Source organism: Gigantopelta aegis, chromosome 6 (assembly GCF_016097555.1).
Source record: "Gigantopelta aegis isolate Gae_Host chromosome 6, Gae_host_genome, whole genome shotgun sequence".
NCBI lineage: Eukaryota > Metazoa > Mollusca > Gastropoda > Neomphalida > Peltospiridae > Gigantopelta > Gigantopelta aegis.
This window is the reverse complement of record NC_054704.1, coordinates 73,291,023-73,312,627: the sequence shown is the minus strand read 5'-3', so window position 1 is coordinate 73,312,627 and position 21,605 is coordinate 73,291,023. Positions and strand designations below refer to the sequence as shown.

The following is a 21,605-nucleotide window of genomic DNA, read 5'->3' as shown; positions in this document are numbered from 1 at the left end:
CTGTTCATGTTTCACTGTCATTTATAATTATACTAACCAAATTGCTACAAAAGCAACACACCTTGCCCACCCGTTCTGCAAATTTGTGATGATTCGGAACACCTCAGCTGATTACGAATAGAAATAGGCCGAAGTGTTCCAAATGATCGGAATATACGACTTCCGCTTACATATATCCAATGAAAACAGATGATACATGTTATATTAAGGAACACACCACGGTTTTTTTTTTTTGAATGAATAAAAACTTTTGGTTTTAGTTTCAGTTTCTCAAAAATTATATAAGATAATAGTATAACATTTTCACCTTGCAAATTTGTTAAGGTGAGCATTTTTTCGCGCTGTGAGAAATGACGTTTTATGGGTGTAGGCACAATCGCGCCTGTCAAACAAACGGCAGTCACTGATATATATTTATATATCTCCTGCCATTTGGAACAAAGTTATGTATTGATTTTTTTAAAGATTTTAAATAATAATAATAATAATAAATTAGGATCATTGACATCAAGCAGTCATGTATTCTAAAACATAGATTTGACTAAAATTGTATTTAATTTATTGATGATTATATTTTTCAACTGTTGAAAAGGTTCTGTTGTATTTTTCAGCTGTTGAAATGGTTCTGTTGTATTTTTCAGCTGTTGAAACAATTCTGTTGTATTTTCAACTGCTGAAATGGTTAATTCTTTTGTAGTTTTCAGCTGTTGGAACGGTTCTGTTGTATTTTCAGCTGTTGGAACGGTTCTGTTGTATTTTCAGCTGTTGAAATGGTTCTGTTGTATTTTCAGCTATTGAAAAGGTTCTGTTGTATTTTTTCAGCTGTTGAAATGGTTCTCTTGTATTTTTCAGCTGTTGAAAAGGTTCTGTTTACACAGACATTTGGCGGTCTGATATTTGCCTTTTTTGGTGGAACCCCTCAGGTTGTGTTACTCACCACCGCACCTCTTGCTCTGTTCACAAAAAGTGAGTACTTTGTAGTAATGCATCTGTTACCGTACTTTATTACATAGGTTTGAGCACTAAGCTTGTAAGGTATATAATTATTATGTACATGGTTTAACATTATTAACTGAGTAAATATAGAACTTATAGAACTTACGACGTAAATGTGTAATAATATGCCATGTTTCTCAATCATGGCAGTTCAATTTCAAGCCCTGTAATAATTGTTGAAAGTCAGTATCTTTTCACTGAATAGTTGTAGTGTTCTGCCTCACATATAAACGACAATGTTTGCAGACAGCTAACCCTTTATTCACTTCCATATGTACAGATACGTGAATGTGTGTGGTAAAAGACTGAAAGTACAACAAAGGGATAGAATTAATACAAGTACAAAAAGATTGAATCAATAAAAGAACAAAAGTATCTGCACTGAGAACACAGAATCAAATTAAATTCCTAATAATCAAACCTGAACTTGGCTTAATTTGATGCGATGAAAGCTAAAATATAATTGTTTTATGGGGTCGAAACCTCTTATGTCCTCTCGAAAATGGTACGAATAGATAGTAAAAATTTGGACAGGATTTTGCCTATTGCAGTATGTTTCAAAGTTACAAAAACACACCTAAACTAACTCGTAAACATATAAAATTCAATAAAACCACAAACTTACACCGTGAGGGGGGCTAAATGGCTATATATTTGAATTATCGTGGCTCATCAACCAGTGCGTGGTGACGCGCAGTCAAAACAAGGGAGATAATCTTTGCAACAACCTTAAACACCGCAAAGGGTACCTAACTGATAAAATGTACTAACTATGGAGTAATTCTCATTACATTATCTGCGTAACAGTACATGTAGGATAATGTCAATTAACGACGTCAATGGTGCATTATTGGGTTTAAGGCTGATAGGAATTAATTAAGAGAATATTGTAGAGGAATGTAAATGACATAGCTATATAACACTTTCTGGGGTCGCAGTCTAGAAGCTTGTACAAAAAAGAGGAAAGTGTGACAACAGTTTTGAATTTTTTCATATTTTTCCTATCTTTCCTATTTTTGTATTTTTCTTATCTGTTGGAATAATATATCTGAAGTGGGTGGAGCACAATCTCGGGGGTGATAACTGCAAATTAGTTGTAAATTAATGTGGTAAGAGAACTACTTAAACATTGTAATCAGAGTTGTAATGGAATTCCCTTCATCATGGTTCAATTAAAATGTTTAATTAGCAAGGTTTGCTATTCCAAATGAATGTAATTTTCATTTATAATCCATATTTAGAGAAATGATCGTAAATCCGTGACACTTTGCCTTTAATATGTAGTTCCAGTCATCAGAAAGGGTGTTGGACATAAACCTGTTACAATAGCAGCATGCAGTCCCTTTAATACTTTTTGGGGTGGGACGTAGCCCAATGGTACAGCACTCGCTCAATGCACGGTCAGTGTGGGATCAATCCCCGTCGGTGGGCCCATTGGGCTATTTCTCGTTCCAGCCAGTGCACCACGACTGGTATATCAAAGGCTGTGGTATGTACTACCCTGTCTGTGGGATGTGCATATAAAAGATCCTTTGCTGCTAATCAAAAAGAGTAGCCCATGAAGTGGCGACAGCAGGTTTCCTCTCTCATTATCTGTGTGGTCCTTAACCATATGTCTGACGCCATATAACCATAAACGAAATGTGTTGAGTGCGTTGTTAAATAAAACATTTCTTTCTTTTCTTTCTTTAATACTTTTCAGTTATCTTCAGTATCTGTGAAGATTATCAAATGCAGTTTAAGTCCATGTACTGCTGTGTTGGACTCTGGAATGCCTTCTTTCTGGTGTTATATGGAATTTTTAACGTCAGTAATTTCATGAAGTATTCAACCAGGTAATGTTGGTGGTTTTGTTTTGTTTGTTTTGTTTGTTTTGGGTTGTTATTGTTTTTGTTGTTGTTTAATCTGCTGTGCATAAAATAGACTACTCTTATTGCTGCTGTTGCTGTTAATTTTTGATAATTGTTAACTTATGGCTACTGATTATGAACAACTTAGGGCATTCCCCACAGACAGGACAGCACATACCTTGATCTTTGATTATAAAACTTCAGTATTCCTAGCTGTAGTTACCTGCCCAAGTAAATGATGAGCTAAAACATTTCTTAACCCTCGGTATCATAAGCAGGTCAAAGTGTTTTACTTGGAATGGGTGCAATACATATTAAGAGCACTATATAATTAACATCAGTGTTTTGTACAGATCAAAATATTTTTCTTTAAATACAAATATTTAGGGCATTTAATTATTGGGCTGTCATTTTTTTGTAAATTAATAATAAAAGTATATGTAATTATAAGGTACTTCAGGGGTTCAGAAATTTTCAAAAAAATTACTTGTCACAGGGCAAGTGCCAATCAGATATTCACTTGCCCCATATATTTTTCCACTTGCCCATACTTCTTAAGGTAACCAATTGTGTTACTCCTATTTAATTTAATACAGTGCTTAATAATGTAATAATATTGAAAGTAATTGGTTTGATTGCACAAATAAAGAATTTTGCCAATAGGTTACAACACTTACTCAGGAAGTACTAAATGTATGTCTGTCCAGTAGTATCCACTGTCTTCTCTATTTGTTGATTTAAACTTTATTTTTTTAAATAGTGTCCATTTGTTGATTTAAACTTTATTTGTTTGGTAGTGTCCACTTGTTCATCTCAACATAATTATTGTGTCGATGTATGTATTAGTGGCCGTAGATGTGGCGAGAACCCTTTCCACTTGTGAGCCATTCTTTTATGGCTGGCATTGGTTTGAAAAATGTTTATGGATTTTGGCCCATGTGTCATTATTGTGAGTATATTATTTAACATTGTCTGCCCCAAAACACTTCTCTGGGATGTTTTTACCCTGTTTATAGCTGAGAAAAGTCTCGCAAACAGCCATGGCTGGGCTCAAAGTAAACATGAGCTCTGTTTATGTTTTTAAAAACTGCATGTTTGGTAAACAACTGATGGGGACGGGGTGTACATCGATTGCAGCCTTGTATTTTTAATTTATTGAACATAATTTATTTGTTAAAAACTATTAATAAAGCAGAACAAATTAATATATTCATGTATGCTTAGAGAACATTGCACCATCATGATTATGACGTAGAGCTAATGAAATCTAACTTGTCACGATTTTGATGTAGGGCTAATGAAATCTAACTTCACCTTACTCGTTCATTTTACATGGACGTAGACTTACATTTGCAAAGTACTGAAAAACATTAAGTATGTTTTTGCTACAAGGTTTATGATATCTAAACTAAAATATCTTGCAACGTTTATAAGAATACAGTTCATAATATTTATTCTTTGTTCAATTGAACTCAGAAATTGTAAACGTGCTTTACGCCCCGGTCATTTGCAAAAAGTAGATTCCAGAGTCCACCACGTTAACGTCTAATATAATTTGAATATGACAGTTTTTGTAAAGATTATAGAGAATACTAAACGAGTCCCCGTGAGAGACCGTTTATATTACAACGAGTGTGTTTTCGATCGTACATCACGAGCGGAAGCGAGTGATGTACGATCGACAACACACGAGTTGTAATATAAACGGTCTCTCACGGGGATGAGTATAGTATTCTATTTATTACAACGCGCCAAATATATTTTTTGTCTCTCACTAAACAGGACACTGAACGTAAACAAAACAGCGGAGTGATTCAGAGTGCATAACCCTTCTTTGCCTATGCACTCTTTTTATACTATTAAAGTATTTATGCTTTCGCAATGTCATAGAGTCCCTCCATCCCAAAAATAAAAATAATTAAAACAAATAATACACACTAGTAGTAAACAGAATATTAGTTTAATAAACTATAATATAACAATCACTATTCAAAGTCCATCATTTGAGTTTTCTGCAAAACGTTTAAACTTTCAAAATTCAAAGCGCGTCGGTCTCAGTGTCACGTGTGAGTTTTCGACGTTTGGGCTTGCTTTCAGGAGATTCAGTTTCATCGTTATTGTGTTTACAAAAGTTAATATTTATGGTTCCACCATATATTGGAGCAGAAAAAATTGAAGACAATTTGCCAAGAAGATTTGTAGAAGATGTAGTACAAGAATCAATCATTTTCGTTGAAGTTGTGTCTGTCGAGTGCATTTCCAAAGCACATGACTGGTGGTCCGATACCGTGTTACTGAGAATATGACTAATTTCACGGTGCTGTGTTGTGGAAATGTGGCTGTAGTTGTTGATGCTTTGTATATTTTTATGGCCAGAAATTTGCATTATGTGTGTTGGAGGGATATTTTTCTCAGAAAGTTTTTGAACTAAGTATTTTCGTGCAGAATGGTTTGTGTAATTCTTGTTGGGAGCGAGTTCGGCATTTTTTGACATTCTCCTCATGATTGAAGATAACTTGTTTACCCCAATAGGCTGGCGTTTAAACCAAGGAAAAAATTCAGAAGCTTCTTTTGTGTTTGTTGCTAAATAGAACGGTGTTTCAGGTTTGGTGAATCCGGATGGACGCAGGTTAGAGTAATGCTTGTAGCCACGAACATAAAGTTTTAATGGCATGTTGTTTATGAATGAGTTAAAGTAGTTCCATGGATCATGTGATCGGAGGTCATGACCTCTCAAAAAGCATATCTCACATTGTGGGATATGAAAAATCTCTCACGGGTATCTCCGTCACCGTGGTGTAATAAAAACATTTTGATTGCATTCACAAGGCATGTATATTTAATTTTTATTTAAAATACACCTGCGAAGTCACAGTATTGTCTCAACGTTTCATTATTTTTCAGTAATGGAGAGATGAAACCCTACTTAATTAACCCACTAAAATCATTAGTGTTAATTTCCATACTAACAAATATTCACATAAAATTATTACTCAGTGGTGTATTTTAAGTAGGGGAATTCCTCGTAACTCTCCATTCCTGAAAAATAATGGCAAGAGTTCCGATCGTTCCAGCATTTAGAGTTAGTTCTCCTTAGAGCTAGGTAAATGCTCGAACAATCAGAACTCTTTCCAAAGGTTTTACCAAGATTTGTAACAAAACAAAAAAAAGAGAAAAGTTTTAGGTGTTAATTGTATAGTCACTTGTCATCGGGCATATGCAGTTAACATAATTACTTGCCCGGCACGAAAATTCCACTTGCCATGGGCGTCGGGTGATGGGATTTTTGAACCCCTGTACTTGCAGTGCTCACAGCCCCCCCCCCCCCCCCCCCTTAACCCATGCCCCATCCAGGGAATACTTTGTTCAGTAATGTGTTGCAATTCAATAATGCTAAAATTTTGGTCATCACTACAAACAGTTGGTAATCAATTTAAAAAAAAAAAAAAAAAAGTGTTTTCTACTTTACCTAGCTTCAACACAAATGCATATTCCCCTAAGGATATAGTAGTCTGGTCTGAACATCCCAACAGCCAATGGAATGGCCTAAAATTCTTCCACTGAGTCGATCCTCCTTCCTGTTCTGGTCATGTCACTATAACTTCCTTCTTTTTCCTTCGCTGATTTGGTTCAGATGTCTTTTTGTCTTTGCTTGGATGTCTTTTAGTCTTTGCTCCAGTTTAATCTATGCACCTCAAGTTTTCTCCATTTTTATATTTGTTCTTACTTTCAAACCATTTGTGTGATTCTGGTGAATGGCAGCATTTTCTGACATCCTGGGCCTTGGGTTCTGCTCATATTTTCCTTTTTAATTATATTTGCACAAATAAAAAATATACTTTTTCATAGGTGTTGTGGTGTTCGTTGTGTGGTGTGCATTATGCATAAACTTTCCACATTTATGACATCTTCTTCAAAACTACTTGAAGGGTGTCAGAGAGTGCGGAAGCAATTAAATGTTGGTACGGTTATGAAAGCAATGTATATGATGAGATCTATACTTTGCAAGTGCCACAGGTGTGAAGCCACACTAGGGGAGTCTGGGGGCATCTCTACCCCCCCCCCCCCCCCCCCCCAATTTGTTTTTTGGAATTTATGCAATTTCTGCTTATTAAGTGAGGAATTTTTCCTGTCAAATTATGCCATATGTAGTAGAAGGTTTAAAGAATCGGTGTTAAGTAATTCATCGATCGAAAATTTCAAAGAGCAATCTATTAATTTTAAAGTTGTACAGTATAAAAATGTAATCGTCGTTCGTAAATTTATGGATCTTATTCAAATCCTGTCTGCTGGCTATAACTCCTGACGAGTTAAATACATCTTTTCAAAAAGCAAAACAAATTCTGTGTTTGACTTTTGCATTTATTTCATATGGTGAGATACATGGCCTGGTCAACTGAATTTACCAAACAGTTGCACGCTGTTCTCGGAACCAGATACAAATTTATGTGTTTGCTATTTTAACACGGTCTAATGTATCTGTGTCTTCATTGTGAACATGTAGCACCATCAAATGATTCAGCTGCTGTTGTGTTGTAGTACGCGAGTACATGTTGACACATTTCAAGGCACTGAAGGACCGCTCACTGGTCGCTTTTGTTGCTGGCATAACCAAAACCAATTTCATTAAAGTGTCGATTTCAAACAAGAAATTTCTGAAAACCAAGCAAGTAAGACACCAAATCAGACACCATTCTGCCCCCCCCCCCCCCCCCCCCCCCAAAAAGGGAGAAAATTAAGCCAATTAAAATCATCTTCTCTACTTCCAGAAATGCTATAACTGAATCATATTCATGTGCAAAGATCAACAGATGGTTTATCTAATATTTTAATATCATTAATTTTGTGTCCCCCGTTTGGCAGAGTGGGGTTACTATAGTTGTATAGAGAAATGCTTTTAACTAATTTCTTCAACTTCGTCTCCATGGACATTTTGTGGAATCTTCTTTGGCACATGGAGAAACACATTTGTGAATTTAGTCATTTTGACCCACCCACCCCAAGGGACCCAATGGGTGGGGCCCAAAAGAAGAAAATTAAGCCAGTTTTTCTTTTTTAAATCTCAAACTTCTTGACCAATACCAACCCAATTTTGGTGAAGCTTCCTTGACACATTCATACATGTAGGTGGTGATCCAATAGCCGATGATTAATGTACTGTAGTAGTGTTAAACAAAACAAACTTTCATAGGTGGAGTCAACAAATTACTCAATTGACCATTTAGGTCCATGGGCCTCTTGTTATTTATTATTTGTGCTGATTCAATCCTTGGTTTTGAAAAATTCTGTTAACCACTGGTTTTAAGGTTAAAAAATGTTTGAACAAATGGCCCCAAAATGTTATGTACCTGCAATTTAAATTTTAAGATCAAGTTGTGCCTGATGATTTAATTGAAATTATTAGAATGTATTTAAGGATTGTCTGTTATTTCTTTTACATTAATTGGGTGTCAAAAAAAAAATCATCTGCAAACTATGTGAATCAATGAAGCCGTTCTCACATAAGTTTGTGGATGCTTTATTTGTTCATACCCAGATGAACATAGAAGAAATAACAGACAATACTTATAATTAAATTTGAATCATACTTGCTAATAATAACACTAAAACTTCATACTTTATTTGGAATTATTTTTGGTCCATAAATAATAATGCTCAATAAGATAAGTTCCCAATATAACATGACGTCATCAGATACGATACTCCCTGACGACATAATTTTTTACGTTCATCGAGAAATTAACAAACTCACTTTGCTACGCCCGAACCAATTGATGGTGTTATGTTGTAATGAATGTAACTGAAATTTATTTATATTTTAAACATATAGGGTTTTATTTCTAAAATTTGACTTGACACCCATGGCTTTAATTTTGGGAATTTTAGCGTCAGTTTACAAAACAAAGGAATTTTTAGGTTAATTTAAGTTAGAATTTAAAAGTAATACTATACATATATTTGTAATTTATTCAAATTAATATATCGATTTTGCATTATGAAATGTTATGTGTGAGAGAAGGGGTGTTTATCAAGTGTTCTGTATCGTTTTAAAAAATATATCTTTATGTAATAATAAAAAAGGAATTATTTACATTCGGATTAGGAATATTTTAGTCTACAATTGGGAATAAAAAATGACATAGCCTTTTGTGAATGGTGGGAAATGATGCCACTTATCGCAGTCTAGAAACATACGGTAGGTAATAAAACCCGCATATAATATGCATATCTATCTTGTAGCATGGATATTTTACTAACTTGTCAGAATGTGCATATTGTTTTGCAGATCAACAGAAGAACTATTTTCTTTGTTTATTGCAACTGCCTTTGCTCATGGTGCATTTAAGGATTCTTTTTCCAGTAAGTTGTACGAACCATGATAATTTAGTTTTTTGGTTAATATGTAGCCTGCATAAATGGAGTACTGTAAATCATGAAATTAATGCGAGCAAGTAATTAATGTGAAAAATGCGGCAAACACATTGACGCAATAATAACTTGACACATTTTGTTTAGACTCATTCCCAATACAAAAAATGTGCAGGATTTTATTATAATACTTCTCAATAAAATAAAACTTTGATAATATAAAGATGAAAGAAAATGCAAAAACAATTTTTCTTAAACATCTTTTTGTGAATACTTCAAGAATCTTTCTTTCGTTTCGATGTTGCCATTCTATTTTCACTTTCCTGGAATATCATAGCGGTTATATAATACAGTGATGTTCCAAATGTTTTGTTTTTAAAAAGCTCATTTTGCGATGTGAGTATTTTTCAAATTTGTAAAATTATAATCAACAAATTTTATTACTAAATATATTCCTGTAAAAATTAAACAGTAGAAAATTATATAACCATAACCAACAATCCGTGCATATTTCTTCAAACCATTTGGCTCGACTCTATACATGGCATTTAAATTTAGACTGGTCGCAAGTTGTCACTGTTGCAATATATCGCATTTGTTAACGTCTATTCATGTGCTGCGCATCAAGTATATAAAATCAGTCTAAAACATTTGTTAGAATAATACGTCTGCGTTCACGTGAAATATTGTGCCCTGCAATAGCGACCTGATTACCTTTTATTCCTACTGGTGGATTAATTAGAAGCAATCACCACACAAAAGTGTGAGGCATACCCTTAACAATAAGGTGTAGTTATACTAATTACACTACTTTAAGTAATTAGGGGGTCTTGATCGACCCACCATGCGTATGCGATTAGCTTCAGCAGTTCAGGTTATGTAGTAGCTGTGAAAACAACTACTGACTTCTTTTAACATGAAAGATGAAGCCCACACAATATAATAACAACACAACTGTTTTTTATGTGATGTGGACTTTTAACCGATGCATTAATAAAAATACGCATTTTTGTTCACTCGTGTACGGACGCAATAATATCACGACGTATTAATTACATGATTTACAGTATATAGATACATTCTTGAATCCATGGTGAGGGCTAATTATTAAGAAGCTAAAATACAGTCTGACCCGTTTATATTCTTTTAATAAACATATTTGACTATAATGAAATGACTCAACTGATTTGAGTAATTTTAGCAAGCTAATTTTGTGAAAAACTGTATAGCTACATGTATATAATGCTATATTCAAATGAAGATTTTAAAAACTTATAAAAGGTGCTATGAACAAAGTTTCCATGACTATATGCGACATTTCTATGGGTATTTATGATGTAAGTGTTGTTTTCTACCTCAGTAAATTGTGTGGGTATGAATGAAGTCAACTATTCTATACAATGCCATGCAAAAGTCTAAACAATAACAAATATTGTTCAGGTAAAAAGATGTTGACATTAAATTGAACTTAATAATATTACATGTGGTCCAGTGAATAAGCTGATGGACAATCAAGCTGATGACAGTGGTTGAAATCCTATGAAATCTGGCTCACACTTTCATTCATCTTTCTCATCTATCACCCGTGCCTATCATTCTCGTTATCTTTTGTTTCCTTCTGTTTTTGTAAAGTTCATTAACCCCAGAAACAAGTTTGGTAGTGTCAGGGTTGATGGGAGGGTTTGGGCCTGATATCACTACCTTATAGACATGTCATTGGTTAGAAATTGTACATTCTCATTATCTTAAAACAAAAATCTTAGTAATTTCTCCCATGATGTCGGTCTGTTGCAACCCTGTTCTTTCGGTTTTCTCTGATTCTGTCTTCAGAGTTATTAACACCATTATCTACCTGTCTCAACTTCATCCATAGGTGCAGGATCTGTGTACTTTTCCCAGCATCTACGTAGCATCCTCAATCTCTGGTGCTAATAAAATTCTCAAAGGAATTGAGACCTGTAAGGGGGATTCCAGAATATTTAAAAATAAAAATGCCCAGAGACTCTTTTTGGTTCAGTGTTGTATATTAAGGATGATGTATTTAAAATCAAAATTAAAGTCATTGAAAAGGCACTTTAAACAGGGGGGGGGGTGGGGGGCCGGGGGGGGGGGGGGGGGGGGGGGGGGGACGGGGGGGGGGGGGGTGACAGGACAGGGGTGACAGGATCCCTATGACCCCCTCTGGATCAACCAATGATGTATTATTAGAGGTCAGTACCAGGTGTGCTGTATTAAAAAAAATATATAGAGCTATTTTTAACTTACTGAAATGGGATCTGAAATCTACATCTGTTGTTTAATTTGTAGACTTTAATGACAACTACCATGACCCTGCCTGCAAACGACCTGATGCCCCCAATGAAGTGCACTTGACAACACTGTCGACTAGGACAGCTGCGGTCACATCTGCAGTCACATCTGAGGTCACATCGGCACTTACTGACAACATCTCTGTGTACACAATACAGATGCCAAACGTCGAAAGGTGTCATCGCGATGTCAGCATGCTCTACCTTGTGCTTCTGTTTGGAACTGTGATGCTTGGGGTGATGCTTTTCCGAATTAGAAAGACGCAAGTGAAATATTTCATGCAGACCTTTTTAAAAATATATTAATGACATAGAAAATTTAGGCATAAATTCAAACATGTATTTTAAGTCCAGTTTCATTATTATCGTTACAGTGGATGCAGGTTTTGATTCTGCATGATTATATATGAAATTTTATAAATTTGATTTTTCTCATTAAACTTCTTAATAAATGCATACTGGTATAATAACCATTATGCCCAGAACAGGGTAAGAAAAAATACTCCTAAAGTGCCTTTTTAGTAATACTCCAAATTGACAGGGAGCGAGAGGTAATTTTTACTCAACTACACAATATACCAGGGACCTAATTCACTAAACTCTTGCAGCTTTGCGATCTCGCAGTGCAATGCTAAAAGACTTGCAAAGAGGATGCTTTGTTGTCTAGCAGAGCCTAAGAGGGCTTTGTGAATTAGGCCCCTGGGCCCTGTTCCACAAAGCGATCTTAGCCCTAAGATCACCTTAAGTGCATAGCTACCTTATGCACTAAGGTGATCTTAGTGCAAAGATCGCTACGTGGAACGGGACCCTGGGCTTTAAATAGGAAGTAAAGTATGACCTGCTGTTAATTTTTTTAAGTAGCAGGCCAAAAGAAATCTGTCCTGCAAAGAAAACATAGGTCCACCAATAAGATGGGGAAAGAAAAGGAAGTAAGACCGCATGGGTTGTGTGAAGGGTTTTGGACAGTGTGTGGAAAATTAGGACCTGATATATATCGTAGAGCATTATAAAATTAAAATATAACAGAATCACAAGCTTAGCCTCGCCTAAATAGATGATGAAATAATTATACATACATCTGTAGCTTGAAAAATTATCTGCAATGTTTTAGTAATGTTAGTAGGTGAATTTTGATTTCACCTGGTACGTATAGGTCTGAAAAATGGACTGCTTTTTGCAGGCATAATTTCAAAACATAATAATTTATATATGCTGATGTGTTGTTAAACAAATGTTTCAATCTGTTTCTTTCCAGGGGAAGCATTTAGTGCCTTTTTAATTATCTTGATAACTATATAAATCTAGAACTATTTATATTATTATAAATTGTGTAAGTTTTTTTTATTTTTTTATCAACATTATAATGTTATTTTTCACATAACTTCCAGGAGAATTGTGATGTTGCATTAAAATTTTGTATTTGTTTTCAGGCCGTATCTGACTGCAGGAAAGAGAGAGATATTTTCAGACTACTCATTGCCAATATCTGTTATTATAATGTCCATCATTGGTTCATATTTCTTCAGTGATGTCAGAAGTAAGGTTTTAGAATCTCAGTAGAATCTCTTTGCAAAGCTTCATAACGGTTATGGCCTGGGAAGTAGATAAACTTGTATAAACGGTCCTGAAATTAATTCTACGTAGTGGGACAACTTGGTATTTACCAATTACGAATATCTACTTCCTGGCACTAGTTAATTACCCCATTACATGTTTGTCAGTGTGTGCAGTCAAAAGATAACGACGAGCTGATACTGTATCATAATACAGTTATTAGTACTACGAATTCATATGTCTGTTACATCGTGGGTATTAATAATAAATATAATAATTTAAAAAACTAAATAATATAAATATAATAATTAGTCCATGAGCTGAGACCCCATATTTGACCATTTGGTACCATCCAAGGGCACCAAACGTTTTTGATATATGTATCTGAATCTCAAAACAACACGATAGACTTTTCTCCCTATTAATCTGTAGGTCGACCATCTGCAAATGACCTTAGTAGCCATATATTCACAGAATTCCAATAACGACAAAAGGATTGCTTTCCAATAAAAATACTTTATTTTGAAAATACACCACCTAATGATCAATGACCCAATGATCAATGACCCAGTGGTCAATAACCCAATGATCAATGACCTAACAGTAGATTTTTAATGATATACATAAAGGATTTTCTACTTCAAATGACCGACCATCACCAAATGAACTTGGTATGTCATGTATTCAGCCTCTTCACTATCATCCTGCTCGTAACATTGAATAAGGTTGCTACTATGTGCATCAGTTGTTCAAACATTTGTCCCATGGCAGATATAGAACAATATATTGCAGCTGAGCTGTTAAAACACCCACATTGAAAAAAAGGTTTTTTTTTTTTTTTTACACCGAATTTGTTGCAGTTAGAAATAGTAAAGCCTAATACGAGCAAATTAAATGAAATAACAACAAAATAAAATAAAACACGCACTAGCTTAAATGATACTGCGAACGGCAATCCTAAAATAATCCCCCCCCCCCCCCCCCCAAATTAAAAAAAAAAAATAATAATAAAATAAAAAAACCTAACCCAAAACAAACAAAACAAACAAACAAAACAAAACCAACCCAAACTCAAACCCAACCCAACCAAAACAAAAACAAGTTCCATAGGCGTTTGGGCACCCATTTTGGTAGTCTAATGTGAAAATGCTTCTTCATTTCGTTGTTAAAGAAAACACGGTTCATACAGCAATGAAGAACATGCAAATCAATTAGACCCTTCTGCTTCCCGGGACATTTATTTAATATTCGGCTTACCAGTACTACCCAAAAATAGGATTTTCTACTTCCCGGGCCGACACCTTCATAACCATAGCAACAAAACTCTTACATAATAAAATCAAGGCTTTCTCAAAGTCAGTTAAATTATTATTAGTCACCTCTTGGTCCATCTGGAGGGGACTAAAGGTTTTCTCTCGTCTGTCTGTCCATGCATCTGTATAACTTTTATCATATAGAGTTATATACAGTCAAACCTGTATATAACGGCCACCCAAGGGACCTGAAAACGTGGCCATTATAGAGAGGTGACCCTTATATACAAGTTCAAAATTAGAACCCATATATTAAAGAATATCACAACTGTCATTAAAAAAAAAATCACATTTTTAAACCATTCCCACACTAGCTTGTTTATGTTATCATTGCCTGTTGCTTTCTTCTGCCTTTTTCTTTTGGCTGAAACATTATTGTCAAAATCGGCCAGAACATCAGCTTTCCTTTTTAAAATAGAATTAATCTGAAAACATCCTACACCAAAATGATCAGCGATCTTTCACGCACTTAAATTGCCTTTCTCAGATTTGTTAATAACGTCGATTCTCTGTTAAAGCAGTACTATTTTTCGGTGGCATTTTGCATACAAATGTATTCGTTAATATATTTCGCAAACGCTAACATTGACTTGCAGAAAATATTTTGTGTAATTGAAGGATATTACCCATGTGGCATGTTTAGCTCATTTGTGTGTTTAATGTCACCGCTAATCCTTCAGTGGAGTCTGACCGTTTATTACAGCTGAATAAGATAGGAGTCACTTAAAAAATCCGAACACGGGACATCTGCAATGACCGGCACCTTCAGCTATTCATGTTTATTTACCAATCATGTCTGGTTAGAAGCAAGGAAACACCCAACATAATACCTCATTTGTTTGGTTTCTCAAGACTCAATAGAGTGACCATACATACAGATTACATTATGTACAGCCAATGGGAAGTCGTCTACTGTTCAGCGAGGATGCTGAGAACCAATCGAATTACACCACCAGTAACTGCGTGTCACGGAAGTTACTGAGTGTCTGTTTTTCAATTACAATCAGAGAATTACAATGGAACTTTACTACAGAAAATAAACTCAAAACCTCAGACATGGCCATATAAACACATTTAATTTATAATTTTTAAGATGATTGAAAAAGTAAAGACATAACCAGGGTAAAAAAATAAACCAAAAAACATCTTTACGACGATCATCTTGTGACCGTTATAGCAGGTTCAACCTGTGATTTTGGGTGAAAAATAGTGACTGCTGGCCGTTATGGACAGGTGACCGTTACGTACAGGTCAAATAAGGAAGGAAAAAGAAAGAAATGTTTTATTTAACGACGCACTCAACACATTTTATTTACGGTTATATGGCATCAATCCCATGCCTTGACTGGGATCCGAACCCAGTACCTACCAGCCTGTAGACGCCACGACGCCACCGAGGCCGGTAAATAAATAAGGAAGGAAATGCATTGGGGGGATTTATAGTGGCCGTTATAGGCAGGTGACTGTTAGACCAGGTTCAACTGTATTCATTTTAGCTTTTATGGAGATTTACCATTTTTAGACGGAATTATGGCCCTTGAACTTAAGAGATATGAACATTTGTTGGTTCTGGTCATCAGCAGGTTACTTACAGAACACTTGTTATTTCTCTCTGTCTCTGTCTCTCTCTCTCTCTGTCTGTCTGTCTGTCTGTGTGTACACTTGTTATTTCACTTGTTATTTCTCTGTCTCTGTCTCTCTCTCTCTCTGTCTGTCTGTCTGTCTGTCTGTCTGTCTGTCTGTCTCTCTCTCTCTCTCTCTCTCTCTCTCTCTCTCTCTCTCTCTCTCTCTCTCTCTCTCTCTCTCTCTCTCTCTCTCTCTTTTTTAAGTCAGTTGGAGTTGCCATGTATTCCATGAATTATTTTGTACATGGAATTTTCTCCCCTTAGCAAGTAGTGATATTGCAACTGAAATTGTTCTTAATAGACCTGTGTTGTTTACATAGTGATTCCACTTAGAAAATTATGAAAATAGATCCAGAGTGATATTTTGGATAATAAACGGATTGCATATCCTCTGCTGTCTTACTATAAATGTTTACAGCAAAAACAGAATGCCTTACGTTTAACCCATAAGCCCTAGAGGTCAATATGTTTCTAAAATATTATTATTGTCAGTGAGAAAAATTTACTTTGCAGTAACAATTCATAAAAAATTATGTGTGACCTCATTAAAAAAAATACCACACCTCTATTCAGGAATTCTTTTTAGGGAGACTTCAAATACATTGTATGTATACATAATTTATAGGTTATAAACAAGAAAAAAACAAAAACACCCAAAACCCAACAACTTACGTTATGCTTGTCTAGATCTTGGCAATTCAAAAGAGCACGAGGATAATTTGACTTTACAATTACAATTCATTACTTGAATATTTATATATGGCTTTATCCTATAAATTATCAATAATATTATTAACCTGGGCTTCGTTCCATGAAGCAATCTTAGCACTACTATCAATGTAAATACCTATCGTCACAAACTTAACTCTTTTTTTTTTTTTTTTCGATCACCAACTACATGTCGTAAATTACAGTGAAAATTTACGAATTGTACGAGGCAGTTGTGAGCCACTAAAGTAGATGTTAACTGGCAGTTAGATGTTAGATGTGAGATAACTGTCTTATGCATTGGGCAATTATCACTTCGCAGATACACTGACAGTTGCTTCGTGGATGTCTGATACCACTGAATAGTTGTAAAGAAGATTTTAATTGTCAAAGGGCACTTAATCATAAGGTTGCTTTGTAGAACGGCTGTAAAGTTTACAAGTGCCAGCCTTAAAACTCGCCATAAGTCACTACAACTAACATTAGCTATGATTCTTTTGTGGAATGAGGCCCATGCAGGTTAATAATTTTTTTTCAGTCAGTGGGTCCTTTGTTTACAAGCTAGCAAGATTTGTATACCTGAGCGTAACGTTTTAATTAGATTTAGTTTAAGTGTATGACATCAAGCTATATTTGTGCTACTCGCAATGACATCATATTATCAATAGAACTTTCGAACTGTGATTTACTAAATATCAAATTAAAATATTATTTTAGAAGTGTTATAGTGTAAGTAGAATTTGCTACGGGTGTTTTTTTAATAAGGGAAATATCAACCTCATCTAGTTAATTGGTGTTTGTCTCAGCACTAGAGCCTCGACAAATTCTAATTAATACCGACTCAGTTGATATTTACCATATTATAAAACACTTGTGATGAATCCTCTATGTATTTACTTTGAACAGTATTTTCTTGTAACTTCAGTGGGTGAAAGTTTCAACTCTGATGCAGATCCAGACCTGTTTCAATTGGTCACCATGGACGATCTTTCCTTTGGAGCAGTATTCGCAGCTATGGCACTCGGATTTTGTTTGTCCTGGCTCTTCTACATGGGTCAAAACATATGCGCTAAATTTGTGAACAATCCTAATAACAGGTTTGTTTTGGTTACTTTTCATAAATATAAAATGTCGAATACATCCATACAATTATACCATGCATTAAGATTTTGAGCTGAAAATTTATGTATCCAGTGAAACCTCTCAAATTGGACCCTCTGTAAATCGGAATTCCCTCAAAACCGGATGTTTTTCGTAGTCCGTTTTAAATGTCTGTGCAGAAGAGAACCTCTCAACAGGATACTTCTTAAAACTGGACTTTTTACTTGGTCCCGAGGGTGTCTGGTTTAGAGGAGTTTCACTGTATATAGCTTTATCATGTAGAGTTACAGATTAAGTTGGGCTTTATCATGTAGAGTTACACATTAAGTTGGGCTTTAAAGGGATTTTGCCCATTTGTTTTGCAGATTTATAGCCCTTGAAATTTGTTTTAAGTACACTATTTAATCAGTGTATTGGTTTTGTAAAGACTTTCCTCTTATAGAGTGCTGTTCCTCACTGTGGCGTAGGGGTGGCAGCATTTCCGTGGAGTTTTTCCACGACACTGGCAGATACAGCATGCAATAGCCAAGTATCTTTTTAAAGTTTTTAAAATAGTTCTATATTAATCTGTGATAATATATATTTTTTTTTCCCCCATTCTTTGTGTGTTGATGGTTTAATTGTTAGAATACAATAGCTCTGTACACTGTTTATAAGATTATGTTATTGTTCAAAAAGTGTGAAAGGGAGGAGACGAGTCAGGGTTGTACCCTGATCAAAATCCCGGGGGGGGGGGGGGGGGGGGGCACTACTATTTATAAACAAATGAAACACTATACAAATTAAACCCCGAGATGTGTATGCTATTTTCTGGAGTTAAAAAAAAAAAGATTCTCAGGTGGGAACTGCCCCCTCCCCCTGGAGGGTACGGCCCTGCAAGTGTATGATGCCTCCCTCCATTCCACCCAATTATTTCTAGTGTTGGTTAGCTAACACCCCTAGTAATCTAAATTCTCCTCGGTTCCGATTTATGATGTGGCGATTGGGATAGATATTATTGACTTATTTATAACAAGCAGAAATCCCCATCTATTTTTTATTATTACTGATAAACTACAATTATTAATAAACTCTCAAGTTAAAAGAAAAGAAGAAAAAAGAACCAATTAAGGACATAGTTGTTAATTAAATTAAAGAGACATTCCTAAGTTTGCTGCATTGTAAAATGTTCCTGACTAATAAAATATTTCTACGATTAAACTTACAAATTAAACATATTTTCTTGTTTAGAATATCAGTCTCTGTATATTCAATGTGTTTCTGGTCATCTTATATTTGTAAGAAGCCCAAACTGGAATTTTTCTTCAAATAAGTTCATACATAAGAAAAAAAAATATTTTAGGAAATAAAATGAAATGTAACCTAGTACAAATATAAGAACGATCAGAAACATGCTGCTGGTAATAACTTGGTAGGCTACTTGGTGATGCCTCGACCAGAAGCAGTCAGGCCCTTATAAGGGCCCTATGGGCAACCTAGGGAGACACCACAGCATCATAAAGGTCTAAAATTAACGAGCTACTCTCGATTCACTAATATCAAAACCTATATTAGCTCGGCCATTTACCTTTCGACGGACCATTCAAAATTGCGCCAAATTCCCTCAATCAAAATTGCGCACCCTTTTCTCTTTGGCATTTAACTGCTCCATTCAAATTCCATAGCACCACCACCACTCCCAACCCCACCCGCCTGCTACCGATTTGATCGGGCTGCTGGTGCTCCCTTGCTCCTCTCCCCTCCCCCCACCTTTCCTGTCATGGACGGAGGAGCCGGCCAAGGCCGGCTCTTGCGCCTCAATGATTTTACTTTTTGATGTCCAGTGAATAAATTAATTACTTGTGTGCAGTGATATGTTGTTACAGCATGAATTATTCATTTTTCTGTTATGCTTTATCAGTTCTAAATTATTTTTCACGGCATGGTAGATGTTAGTATTGCCGTATTGAATCATTGATTGCGATTGCGAGTCAATTTGTTAACAGTATTATTGAAATCGACACAACATACAATTGGACAAAAGATGACCTCTGCTTATACACAAGGCCGATGATTTTGTACTAGATATTTAGGGTCAAACTAAGAGGTCGGCTTATCCAAGGAGTCGGCTAATACACAGCAATATACGGTATTCAAATATTGAAAATCATATACAAAAAAAAAACCTTTTGAGCTGTAGCCCTCTTAAATGTTAAATGTTTTTGATGAGTTTTAATTGTAACTTATGAAACTTTTAATGTGTGTGTTTAAAGAATGAAGAAAGGCACTGCAGACCACTGGGACCTGACAGTTATTGCTTTAGTGAATGTCGTTCTGTCATTATACACTTTTCCCTGGTTGCATGCAGCTTTACCGCATTCTCCAATGCATGTGTATGCTCTCGCTGACATGGAGGAACGAGTGCAACAAGGAAATATACAACGGAAGTGAGTAATATTTAACATATTCATGGCTACCTCTGGTTGATCAGAAAATTTCGCCAAATTATCTACTAAACTTGAAATTTTAAAAAAACAACATTTATACTGAATTTATACAGTGATGTAATCTTCATAATCTTCCTGTTTACAGTGTTGTAACTGAATTTATACAGTGATGTAATCTTCATAATCTTCCTGTTTACAGTGTTGTATCTGAATTTATACAGTGATGTAATCTTCATAATCTTCCTGTTTACAGTGTTGTATCTGAATTTATACAGTGATGTAATCTTCATAATCTTCCTGTTTACAGTGTTGTAACTGAATTTATACAGTGATGTAATCTTCATAATCTTCCTGTTTACAGTGTTGTATCTGAATTTATACAGTGATGTAATCTTCATAATCTTCCTGTTTACAGTGTTGTAACTGAATTTATACAGTGATGTAATCTTCATAATCTTCCTGTTTACAGTGTTGTATCTGAATTTATACAGTGATGTAATCTTCATAATCTTCCTGTTTACAGTGTTGTAACTGAATTTATACAGTGATGTAATCTTCATAATCTTCCTGTTTACAGTGTTGTATCTGAATTTATACAGTGATGTAATCTTCATAATCTTCCTGTTTACAGTGTTGTAACTGAATTTATACAGTGATGTAATCTTCATAATCTTCCTGTTTACAGTGTTGTAACTGAATTTATACAGTGATGTAATCTTCATAATCTTCCTGTTTACAGTGTTGTATCTGAATTTATACAGTGATGTAATCTTCATAATCTTCCTGTTTACAGTGTTGTATCTGAATTTATACAGTGATGTAATCTTCATAATCTTCCTGTTTACAGTGTTGTAACTGAATTTATACAGTGATGTAATCTTCATAATCTTCCTGTTTACAGTGTTGTATCTGAATTTATACAGTGATGTAATCTTCATAATCTTCCTGTTTACAGTGTTGTAACTGAATTTATACAGTGATGTAATCTTCATAATCTTCCTGTTTACAGTGTTGTATCTGAATTTATACAGTGATGTAATCTTCATAATCTTCCTGTTTACAGTGTTGTAACTGAATTTATACAGTGATGTAATCTTCATAATCTTCCTGTTTACAGTGTTGTATCTGAATTTATACAGTGATGTAATCTTCATAATCTTCCTGTTTACAGTGTTGTATCTGTTATACAGTGATGTAATCTTCATAATCTTCCTGTTTACAGTGTTGTATCTGAATTTATACAGTGATGTAATCTTCATAATCTTCCTGTTTACAGTGTTGTAACTGAATTTATACAGTGATGTAATCTTCATAATCTTCCTGTTTACAGTGTTGTAACTGAATTTATACAGTG

The 21,605-nt window shown here is 35.0% G+C and overlaps 1 protein-coding gene across 1 annotated transcript in view; it reads left to right on the top strand.

Annotated features, from left to right (window-relative positions):
- The window catches only part of LOC121375729 (sodium bicarbonate transporter-like protein 11), a 57,261-nt gene that overhangs the window by 27,243 nt on the left and 8,413 nt on the right, over window positions 1-21,605 (top strand). The window contains exons 9-15 of the mRNA XM_041503331.1: window positions 853-966; window positions 2,699-2,831; window positions 9,133-9,206; window positions 11,523-11,787; window positions 12,955-13,061; window positions 17,650-17,821; window positions 20,078-20,251. Coding sequence (XP_041359265.1) covers window positions 853-966; window positions 2,699-2,831; window positions 9,133-9,206; window positions 11,523-11,787; window positions 12,955-13,061; window positions 17,650-17,821; window positions 20,078-20,251 — 1,039 coding nt within the window. The remainder of the gene's footprint in view (window positions 1-852; window positions 967-2,698; window positions 2,832-9,132; window positions 9,207-11,522; window positions 11,788-12,954; window positions 13,062-17,649; window positions 17,822-20,077; window positions 20,252-21,605) is intronic.